Below are 12458 nucleotides of genomic sequence, written 5' to 3'. Positions count from 1 at the left end.
ATCGCGGAAGACTGTACGCACAAATTGTATGATAAGACCCACTCTCCTGAGGATCTGAAGCTATCTGAATCAGTATCTCAGTAAGCTACATCATTTACACAGAGTAGTGGCACTCCCTAGCTCAGTATACATGCCAATCACATTAAAGACAGAGAGAGAGAGAGAGAGCTAGAAGAAAAATAACAAACCCTCGCCAACATGCAGCCAGGTGACCTGGAAGTAAATGCCGACAGAAGGCATGGCAGCCCACTCATCCTGTGCACTCCGGGCTGTGCCGCTCTCTTCTGTCTGCCTCTCTCTTGCTCTCCCAACTCTTGGGAAGAGAAGAGGGGGACTCACCCACACTGCAAGCCATCCACACTGGGCACACCGCACCCATCTACACTGGGCACACTGCACCCATCCACACTGCACCCATCTACACTGGGCACACTGCACCCATCCACACTGCACCCATCCACACTGGGCACACTGCACCCATGCACACTGCACCCATCCACACTGCACCCATCCACACTGGGCATACGCATGCCCAAATGAGAGAGGGGCCTACACCACCACTGAATTGATGAAAGAATTTTCATTCTATTTTTCTGTTTATTATTTCATTACATCTAAGAAATCTCTTTGCTTTGAGTAAAGCATTCCTCTGTGAATTAACTGATCTTTTCCTCCAAAAATCTTAATGTAGCCCCTTGTTTTAGTGTTACCATTTACTTTGAGGTCACCAGGTCCCATTGTCTGAAAAACACCCAAAACTAATACATTTCTATTGCTATTCTCCACTTTGGGGGTGGTATTTTGGTGGTTGAAATTTTCCCCATCCCAAAATTGATCACTTAGTCATCATGGATGTGATCATGGATCACTATTCTCCAAACATGCACAACTCAGGTTAACCTTTATAAGGGCACACCTGGACAATGAATTTAGCTTTCGCTGGATTTTTTTGACCCAGGGACATGGCCTGAGATTGAATGACACCATGTCCATTTCAATTGTGGGGGTGAGAAAATGATTCCTTTGGGATGTTTTTCAACCAGGGGGACCTGGTGACTTTCTCAAAGTAAACGGTAACACTAAAACAAGAGGCTACATTAAGATTAGGAGGAAAAGATCAGGCAGTGTGCCGAGAGACCTGCCCCAAAAGTAAATAAGTTAGTAAGTAAATATAGATACTCTTTTGATCCTGTGAGGGAAATTTGGTCTCCCAATTCGCGAATTAGTGAAGCACAGTGAATACACAGTGAGGTGAAGCACACAATGAGCACACAGTGAGGTGAAGCACACACCAACCTGGAGCAGTGAGCTGTCTGCTACAACGGCGCTCGGGGATCAATGAGGGGTTAGGTGCCTTACTCAAGGGCACTTCAGCCGTGGGCATGGGAGAGCAGTGCTCAACCACTTCCCCTGCCCACATTTTTTTTACTGGTCGGGGATCGAACTGGCAAGCCAGAAGCTTGTCGAATTAAAAGATAATAGAGGCTATCATTAAAAAGTTGCATTGCTTGCATGATAAAATGTAATCAGGTAATCCCCAACAATGTTACTGTAATCTGATTACACAATTTTTTTATTGTAATCTGGGCTGATTATAGTTACTTGATTTTTGTAATCTAATTACGTAATCCAGATTACATGTAATCCGTTACTACCCAACCCTGGACACACACACACATGCAATCTTGTGTCTGGCACACAAGTGGGTTGGTTGTCACCTTAGATGCGAGCAAGCACATGCACTGCTGGGTGAAGGTTAATGACAGTGCAGGGTTGACATGCTGAACTGTGACACTCCCTACTGGGCTCAATGAGAGCAGATGCACACTCGCATCTCCTGAGCAAACGAAACTGCACTTCTGTTTAGACACATTGGCATGCACGTGTGACACTGAACATCATCAATGATTTCACGATTGGATTAGATTTCTTCAGGCATACAGAATCAATAACATCTTCTTGTCTGGACTAGAAAAAAAAAATGTTAAACAGATTTAAATGGTTCAAAGGATAGAAAGATATTTGCAAATCCAAACCAGACAAATCAGTGACAATAGAGTATGTCTCTCTATCACTAAACTAACAACCAAGAAATTCTATTTGCCTCTAAAGCCAATTCTCTAGTGGTATCGATAGGAGTCTCTGAGGTGATGTCATGCTTAGTGCTGCATGTGTGTAGCGTTCCCAGAAGAAATGAATGGTTCTTTGGCGCCACCCCTCCCCCTCTCCTCCCTTGGGAGACTGCTGAAGTTCATGAGGGGATAAAAATAGAAATGTTTTCTCTCATCATTTCTGCCTGAAATGTGCCGCTTTCGCCAATGTGAGGATGTTTGTTTACACAAACCCTGTAAGGCTGCAGACCATTGCCATCTCTGAAAAACGTACTGTATGGTATTTTCGTAACAAAACATTTGTTAACATTGAGCCCATATCTACTGGAGTATAAATATACTTTCAATATATATTTTCTAGAATAGAATATAATAGGTATTTATTGTCATTGTCACAGGGACAACGGAATATAAAGTGCTTTCCCGTCAGTGCATCATTCATGAGTCTATAATTCATTTTCCCTGTATGAAGCCGTGCCATCTTTGTTATGTTAGTGGTGACATGCTAAGCCATTTATACAAAGAATTTAGTCACTGTAATATGAAGGCAAGTTTTTTAAAATGTAAAAAATCAGATATTAATTCCCTCCTACATGTCCATAGGCAAAATTACATATTCCTGTCAATAAAAATCTAGGGTAACACTTTACTTGACAGTATCGACATAAGAGTGACATGACACTGTCATGAACATATGACACTGTCATGACACATGAACATGAACTTGTTATGACAAAAACGGAATGTCACTTAATAACAGAAGCGTTATGTCATAAATGTTTATGACTTGTTTATGACACATTCATGTCACTCTTATATTGATACTGTCAAGTAAAGTGTAACCAAATCTAGTTTATTGAAATTTATTGAAGTTCAGCGTGTGTTCAGTACAGGTAGCTGGCAATATTTAAAAAAGTAGTAAAGAGTTGCAACGTTTCCAGGGCTGGGCAGCCTGAAAAACAATAATATGGCCTTTATCTGACTCTTTCATCCAATGAGAAATAATATTATGCTATTGTATCACCATAATGCGTAACACTATTATGATTGATGAAGCTTCAAAGCTATAAGATTGTACATTTTATATTATTTCAATAATGCCCCAGAATGAATCAAGTAGTTATTTTTTCTTTGTATCCTAATCTCCTCTTACTGAATCCCATACCTCAGTATAGCCATAAATATCCTTGACATCATGCATCAATTTCAGTAGTCATGGCAGAGCTGATTGCTGTGATTGCTCTACGTGTATGGTGATTTGTGAATGGCGGTTGATGGATGAGCTGTCCATTTAGTTGCACTGAGGATGCGCATGGCCAATAAATCTGTCAGAGCCCAGTCTCCTTGGCCAGCACTGCCCTCCTCCAGAGTCCTCTCTCCCTCCCTCCCTCTGTACCCGCCGTCTCCCAAGTTTTTAGGTCGCTAAGGACATGCGGCCTCATTAACTAAGGGAAAGGTCTTGGGGTTAGACATTGTGTCCTCTCCAATACCTACCTTATTCAGTATTTCATGTGTACATACAGTACACACATTGTCACACACAAACATATTCTCTCTCTCTTAAGCACATCATGCACACACACCCACATGCATACACAAAGCATTTTTCTGCTCACTGTCTGAATTTATGATGGGCTTCAATCCCATTTGTCATCTCATCTCTCAGAGGGGAATCCCGAGCATTATCAATCATGAAAGTGAGTGAGTGTGTGAGTGAGTGAAAGAGAGAGAGAGAGAGATATGGAGAAAGAGAAAGAGGGAGGGATAGAGTGAGAGCAAGGCGACGTAGAGAAAGAATGAGAGAGTTGAGTCATATGTCCTGAGGGTCGGACTGGCACAACAGTGAAAATATGAGTATTGGAGAGTGGATGGCCTCTTTGATAAAGCCAGCAAAGAGCCCATGGCACAGCTCGACAGTAAGGGGAAAAAAAGACACAGACCCACTTGAGTGGAGGAAAAAAGGGACTGGTGACATGCTTTTTTTTTTTTTTTTATTCGTACAGAGGACCTTTGAGGACCTCTGGGACATAGGACATGTTTAGTTCTTACATCATTTTTAAATAATAATAAAAAAACATCTGAAGATAAAACAATAAAATAGCAATAATATGTTTCATTTACATACACTGAGTACTTTGGTATGTAGCACTGAAACCTTTAAAAGTAGAGAGAAAGGGAAAGAAAGAGAGAGAGAATTCATATGGCATATAGATATATATGTGTGCATACATATATGTTTTCCCTTTTCAGTTTGTGGAGCTACAGGAGTGAGAGAACAAGGAGAGGTTCCTAACGCTTTGCTGGGCGGCATGATGCAATACTTCTCTATAATAAGCTATGAGGCCTGTCATGAGCGATATGTCATTGGTGACGCTTCTTATCTGCAAGTCTCTTTGCCTTGTTCTGAAGGTAGCGCATTTTGCCCTCCTCAAAACGCTTCTGTTCCTCTTCCCCTTCCAGCTGCAGACAGAGAAAGAGAGAGAGAGAGAGAGGGACGAAGGGAGAAAGAGAGAGAGGGTGGGAGGAAATGAAACAAGAAAATAATTTATTTCATTTTTGAAGGACAAAGTGAAAAACCAGTACAGTTTTATTTCTGATATAGTTTATAACTACAGGGCTCTCCTATATTTAGCCAACAGATGCAATTATGCCAATTATTTAAAGATAAACAAACAAACAAATAAATGATCATGACCCATATGTTTTCATTTTCATCATGGGTCATTATATAACCCTAATCTCCACCCTGGCCAGCAAACAACAAAACATGCTACACCACAGGAAAAAGAAAAGGTGTTAAACCCATGTTGAACATATCCACCCAGGGCAACATCCTTCAGCACACAAAATCTAATCGGATTTACCCACATTTCACACTGCAAATATTAGTGCACAGATGTGACCCAGTAATGTGTGCTTGCATGCTGCTATGAAATACCCTTTACACAAACAGAATCAAACCGGTTATTCACTCAGACCACATTCAGAAACCCATCATTGAAAAAAATATTTTTGAACAATATATTAAACTTCTGGAGGGATGTCTTACTCATTTGCCCTGAGTCTTTCACCTTGACTCTAGGAGAGCACATGGCACCGAAGTGATTTGCGCACTACTGTGCAAGAAGCAAACAGTGTGTGTGTGTGTGTGGGTGTGTGTGGTCGTCACTTGTGTCTCAGTCTCATGGTGGGTGTAGCTGGTGTTGGTGGCACCATGTTAATTAAACCACATGGCATTTCAAATTTAAATACACGTCAACACCTCCGCTAATAATTCATACACACATACACACACACACACACAGAGGGCTGTTAGACTCTGCCACGTGTGCTTCCTTCTCACCCATGGCTCTTTCAGGAGGGTTCTCATTCTCAAGAGACCCACCTGTCTCCAAAAGCCATGGACAGAAGGCATCTCTGAGTTCCCCTTTTAGGATACTGGCCATTTTCACCTCTGAATATCCATCCTCCACATCAAAGAAGCTGTAGACGCACATATTTCCGCCTACAGCTATGGCTGCACATAATTTAGAGTTGCTAGGCTGTATTTAGCATTTGAAAATTATTTCATTGCCTGCTAGTACACACACACACACACATACATATACATATATATATATATATATATATATATATATATATATATATATATATATATATATTTTAAGGTCTCAATCAGCACCTAATTAATCCATTAAGAATCTGGCAGGTGGACTCACAAGACAACGTGTTCCTGGAACCACAAAAACCAGCACTTGGCTAATAACACTAATAAAGAATAATTAGTGCATTAACGATGAATAGTTCATCCTAATCAAACTCATAATGAAGTTCGGGGAGCTATAGGCGTAGGCAGTCTTCATTTTTACCACAGAATACTTCCTAGAGAAAGAGAGGGGAGGACAGAGAGAGGAGGAGAGAGAGATAGAGAGAGAGAGAGATAATAGGGCTTGCAGAAGATGTCAATAGAGGTGCATGATAAAGAGGTCCGCTGTGACCCTGCGGTGCATTAGCAGGAGCGCTGCAGTGACGAACGAGTGTCTGCGCCCGGCACTCGTCTTGACTCCAGGCCAGACTCCAGGAGGAGCAGTGTGTTTGGGCTGCACGTTTAAAACTACAGTAACGCCGAGCGATCTTCTGTGCTACACACATTACAGTACAGACGCTTGCCGTGTCGCACATTTGCCTGGCTGATGTCATGGTGCAGGCCAATGTCCTTTGGCTGTGGGGATACAGAGAGCGAATAAGAGAGTGAGAAAGAGTGAATATGCGAGAGAGAGAGAGAGAGAGAGAGAGAGAGAGAGAGAGAGGGAGAGAGAGATAGAGAGAGAGAGATAGAGAGAGAGAGAGGGAGTGTGTGAGTGTGTAGCGTTGTTTCTTTGTGGATGTGTTAGTGTGTGTGTGCGTGTATAGCAGTGTCTGTGTATGTGTTGGTGTGTGAGTGTATGCATGTTTGTGTGTGTGCCTGTGTATGAGTATAGCACATGTGTTTGTTTGTGGATGTGTAAGTGTGTGTGTGTGTGTGTGTGTGTGTGAGAGAGAGAGAGAGGAGGAAGTAGAGTGTGTTTATGTGTGAGTGGGCGCTGAGTGCCTCTTGTCTTGCACAAATTGAATTAGGATGAAGGAAATGAGGCGGGTTAGTCAGGAGAGAGAGGTCGAGAAAGAGAGAGAGAGTGAGAGATAGGGGGAAAAAAGAGAGTAAGAGAGAGGGAGAGAAAGAGAGAGAGAGTGTGTGTGAGAGAGAGAGTGAGAGGGGAGGTAAGATAAGAGACTTGCAGTTCATGTTGGCACAGTGCCAAGCTGATTGCTGACTGGGGGAGCTACAGAATCATGAAGCGAAGCCTCATCAGCCACTAGTGTGGAAAAGGGAGTGTGGGCAACACTTCACAACTGTGTTCATACAAGGCTTTAGAAGTGTTTGTACAGTGCTAATAAAGGCTAATGGACTAGTCCTCTGTCTTTTTTTCAAAGAAACCCATTGTAGTGGTTTCTTTTGTTGTCCTATTGACCACTATGGTGGCTGAGCTAGAATGTCTGACTCACTTGTCCAAAGGAGAATAATCCACGTCCACGTCTCAAGAAGACAGTGACATAAATTATTTTGGCTCCTACACCTATGTTGATTTGATTCCATTCAATGACCAAAAACATAAAGCTTATTTATTTATACAACAGAACTGTAGATTGGACCTTTAAAATAAACTAAAGTGTGGGTCTTTCCATCTGACCTTTTGTAAACTTACCCTTCAGAGATAGGGCTGCAAGTGATTAGTTCAAACTGATGACCCATAAAGACAAAAAGCACATAAGAGATATTGATATCCTTTCAAAAGCATCAATATCACTCTAAATGGATATATGAACTTTGGCAAGGTCAGATGACACACATGATTTCAACAACTAATGCTTATGTTTTTTTTCTTCTTTTTTGCTTTACTGAAGGTCTAGAATGTTCCGCCCACAACCAAACAACCAATATAGCAGATGAGCTTATGCAATTTGCATATTTCGAAGAGACTCGACAGCATAGAGATATTCCAATTCAGCGATCCCATTTTATGGATTCCCAAAGCACCACAACGCTTTATATGAGTACATCTCACATTTCACTGTAATCACATTGTAAATGAAGACATCCAAAACCCCGGGCCCAATTTAAAACTGGCTTCTCATTCGACACTGTTCCAATATCATAACAAACCCATTGTTCGTCCGCAACGCAGCTGCAGTACTTCGCCAACACAGCTAATTGGTAGACTGGAATGAGCAGTGAGCAGATGTGCTATTTCCCCCTTGCTGTTATACATTCACGGCTGCCAAATCGTTGAGGTTACCTGGCCAGCCACAGACTAAATACTGTTGCGAGGTTAACGCTGAGCATTTCCTCCACTTTACCCAAAAGCAGGATGAATGCTTGCTCAGGTTCGTTTTTCACTCTTGCGCTCAGGCGATGTGCAAGGAACATCTGTGCTACCGAATGCTCCGCGCGGGCGGATTAGATGGCCGTGCCTGGACTGGACAGTGCTGGCCGTGTGCTCAGGAATAATGAATAATCAGGAGTGGTTAACATGCAGGCCCCCTCTCGCCTCCTCTGCAGCCGTCCGGAGCAGGGGAGAGAACCAGCGCTTGGGGAGATGACCCGACCTGCAACTGACCTGCAGAGGATCAGCGCGGGTGCACACACACACACACACACACACACACACACACACACACTCACACTCACACACACACGAGGTATACACATATGAGTGCACACATGGACTGGAATTACAGTCACTCCCTCATACTTCATGTTTTCTTAATCTGTTTCTTTCTGATCTCTCTTTCCACACACACACACACGACACACACACACACACACACACACACACACACACACACACTCCATTTCATCTCTCTCCATCTCCCCCTTCTCCCCAGAATAAATAAACGCTGCTATAAGTGTCCTGCCTATTAATTAGGTGGATTTATGCGGGCTCAGACGTGGTCCTGTGCAGGACACCCTCATCTCAGCCCCCCCGAGGCCTGGGGGGACGCTGCCTCCTTAATCATCCAAATTACACCTACTTATTACTCGGCTAAATTAATCTCCTTCCGCAAGTGGCAACTTCAAATAATGAAGAAGGTAATTAAGAACAGTTGGCGAATTGGAACTACTGAGAAGAGGCTGATAGGCGGGAACATCATGCGTCGGGAAATGTGCGTCTTCGCCGTGGCTGACTGCTACACATCAGCTGCTAGTTGTCTGTAGTTTGTCCTTGAGTGTGAAGGAGGACCACCAGTGTGAAATGATACAAATATGAGGCCTGATGAGATGTGGCATTGCTTAACTCACGTTGCTCTCTAGGTATGTGTCTAAACACCTGAAAAACACCAAATATTATTATTATTATTAATAAACACCTGAATGAGACATTGAAAATACTGTAACCAACTCACTGAATCCAACACACTGCTAAAAGAAGCGGTCAGTGATTTGGGTGAAAGTACAACACTTTTGCTTGTGCTCCCATTTTTCATGATTTGAAGTAGACCTAAAATATATAAGATTCCTTATCTGCACACAAAGGCTTATTTGTAACAATTTTGGTTCACAAATCTGTTCAATTATGTGTTACTGAACTGTTTACCTTTGCCAAGATAATCTATCCATCTGACAGGCAAGTTTGATTAAACTATATACATTTATTGTAAGAGTTCATATTAAGTGTGTGTGAGTGTGAGTGTGTGTGTGTGTGTGTGTGTGTGTGTGTGTGTGTGTGTGTGTGAGATTGTTGATAGTTGAACAGCCATTTAACCTACATCCCTCACTATTTTAAACTATACCCCTCACTTTAAAAAAAAAAATACTTTAAACTTCACTTTTTTGCTCCAGAAGCTGTTTGGCTGTCTATAGTATGTGGAATTGTCTACAGTATGTGGAACTGTCTATGTGGATATGTGGAACTGTCTATGTCTATGTGTTGATGTAGGATGGCAGTAGGATGGTAAAGGGGGAAAAGAGACAGGAGTCCAAACACCAAAGTACTCCGGAGCGCTGTCACCCCTACCCTGCCTCAAACCTGGGTTTAGGGGGTAATACACCTGTAGCTTGACAGCAAGGCCAAAGAGCTCTTTGAGACCTGTGTTTGAGGCCAGGACTGCGCCTTTCAGAAAGTAAACATAAACAATAACACAAGTTACCCTCAACATACCTACTGTTTTCTGCCTCCCTGAAATGTTGGAAATGACACAACCGTTCCCATTAATTTTCTATGAGCTTCCGTCAATTTAAGTGGAAACTGTTATAACAAACAGAAATCTGCACAAAACATTATCCATGGAAGAGTTCAATGGCATAATTCATTTCATTCCATCTACAGTAGATACTACACAATCCCATTTCATGCCTTTCCCAAACTCTCAGTGAATTCACTGAATTTCATGACTTTTCCAGGCAATGGAAAATGGGATTTTAATGGGACTTTTCCAGGATGTTCTGTGATACTGTGACTGTGAGAGAACCCTGACTTGAACATCTGTGTGTAGCTGGCCATGGAGGTGCTGATCCAAGCACACTCTGCCCGACTGCATTGTCCACCACTGGGCAGTCCAGCCAGGCAAGAGCTCACTCGCTCACAGACACAGCCATAAACTGTCGGCCTGTCAGGCAGGCCAATATGGTTTGTGCTTTTCATGAGGCTGAAATATTGATTTCATCTCGGCCGAGATGCTCCGACTCTGACATCTGGCTGGCTGGCGTGGCAGAAGCTGTCTCGGGACTGAAGTGGGGTGTTTTTTTTTTATCCCCTTCCTTTTTCATTTTCCAGTTGAAAAATGAGTATGTGCGAAAACAGTGCCAGTTTGCAGGGGATGAATGCAGCTGCTGTTGTGATGAACTGCAATGAACACAATGCACTAGCTTCAAAGTCACTAGGTCTGTGTGTGTGTGAGTGTGTGTCTCTCTCTCCCTGTGTGTGTGTCTCTCTCTCCCTGTGTGTGTGTGTGTGTGTGTGTGTGTGTAAGAGGGACAGGGAGGGTGAAAGAGAAAGGTCTGTATGCAATGGTGATGTTAGCGGTGGTTCATTATGTAGTCTCCCAAAGCTTCACACACACACACACACACACACATTTTAGCACAAACTCTAGGCAGTCAGCTTTCCCTGAAATCCGAAATCTCTTTCAGGGTGAACAAAACACACAACAGGAATTCCTTAATAATCTCTTTCTTTCCCTGAAAAGAAGAAACGCCACAAGGGCCTAATTATACGGATTATGAGAATGGCTGTATTCATTTTTAATCAAATTATAGTGATGCTCTGAATTAGGCCTCCTTTGGTGGAGGGATGATATTTAGTACAGGAATGACTACATCTCTCTCTCGCTCTCTCTCTCTCTCTATATATATATATGTGTATATATATATGTGTATATATATATATATATATATATATATATATATATATATATATATATATATATATATATATATATCTCTCTCTGTACATGGAGAGAGAGAATTTGGATTGACTTCCAGACAGCAGCTTGGCTGTGGTGAGGCCGAAATGCGGCCGTCACCAGTGGGCTTGTTGTGACCATGATGTCACAATTAACCTGCAGCGGAGTGCGGCGCCCCCTCTGATCCCAGTGCAGCCAAGTGGCGTCTGAAGGTCGTCTGTGCCCTCTACGCCCGGGCCAGAGATGCCATGCACACAGCACAGCACAGCACTGCACAGCTTAACAAGGCCAGCACCATGGACCACACAAGAACACAGCAGAAAGAGCACAGGAGAGGAGTACAAACACTCATACACACTTGTGTGTGTGTGTGTGTGTGTGTGTGTGTGCATCCATGTGAATGTATGTATACTGTAGGTGTGTGTGTGTGTGTGTGTGTGTGTGTGTGTGTGTGTGTGTGTGTATGTGTGTGTGCGAGCTTGTGTGAGTGTCTGGGCATGACAGAGAGAGACAGAGACAGAGAGAGAGAGAGAGAGAGAGAGAGTTTTGCCAGAGTCTGAGTAAGATGCAGCTACTCACTCATGCAGACAGTGTTAGTGATGATGTACAGGCTGGAGGGACAGATGGGTGGCTGGATTTATGGAGAGAAAAATGGATGGAGGGATGGATGGATGGATGGATGGATGGATATATAGATGGGGAATTGGGATGGCACAGAATGATGAACCTAGACTAACGCCATACTTAAAAATAGCTATACTGCAGCAGTGTGGTCCTCCTGCACTGGTATCTGAATAATGCCTCAATGGCAGAGGATATATTATAACAACTCAGTGAAAAGGAGAAGCTAAGATTTCATCACACAGACACACATCAAGGAGAATCTGAAGGGGTGGGTGTCTGTCATATGCCTCGTAAAGGGAATCTCTAATCTCTTCAGGTTCAGGCTCTGGGCTTTGTACAGCAATGCTGAGCCAATTTCAACTGTTTTGGTGTTATATAAACAAAACTGAACAGAACTAAAATACTATTGATGTGCACATGCTTGTTATCTTATCTAAAAGCAGAGATAACAAAACATCTGTTCCAGGCCCTAGAAAAATAGGTCACATCAGGAACAGTGCATCTGGTCATCCGGCTTTGAGAGACTCGGTCAGCTCATTAGCACCTCTGTCAACCTGGGTGGTGTTGGAAATAGCATCCGAAAAAGACCAGGCTGCTTGGTGGGGGCACGGATGAGCCCGAAGGAGCCTACAATGACGAGGGCGCGCGGAGAGAGTGCCAGGAGAGAGCTGGAGCCTGGCGAGGGTCTGGGCACGACTGGCATCGGATCTGGGGGCACAGCCAGGCCGGACACTCTGCCAAGAGCCAGGCTGGGCTCAGCGGCATTAACCAGTGAATAACAGG

General features: G+C 43.1%; 1 protein-coding gene across 3 annotated transcripts in view; it reads right to left on the bottom strand.

Moving 5' to 3' along the window:
* Positions 1–4101: 4101 nt before the first annotated feature.
* acot7 (acyl-CoA thioesterase 7) overlaps positions 4102–12458 on the bottom strand; it is a 76653-nt gene continuing 68296 nt past the window's right edge. For all 3 annotated transcript variants that reach the window (XM_076277498.1, XM_076277499.1, XM_076277500.1), the window contains one exon: positions 4102–4571. In XM_076277498.1, coding sequence (XP_076133613.1) covers positions 4473–4571 — 99 coding nt within the window. In that variant the 3' untranslated portion in view covers positions 4102–4472. The remainder of the gene's footprint in view (positions 4572–12458) is intronic.

Source organism: Alosa pseudoharengus, unplaced genomic scaffold (assembly GCF_046254945.1).
Source record: "Alosa pseudoharengus isolate Yale_2024_CS ecotype anadromous, Long Island Sound unplaced genomic scaffold, YU_APseudo_1.1 YU_APseudo_1.1_scf_9, whole genome shotgun sequence".
NCBI lineage: Eukaryota > Metazoa > Chordata > Actinopteri > Clupeiformes > Clupeidae > Alosa > Alosa pseudoharengus.
This window is presented reverse-complemented; position numbering and strand designations above follow the sequence as displayed.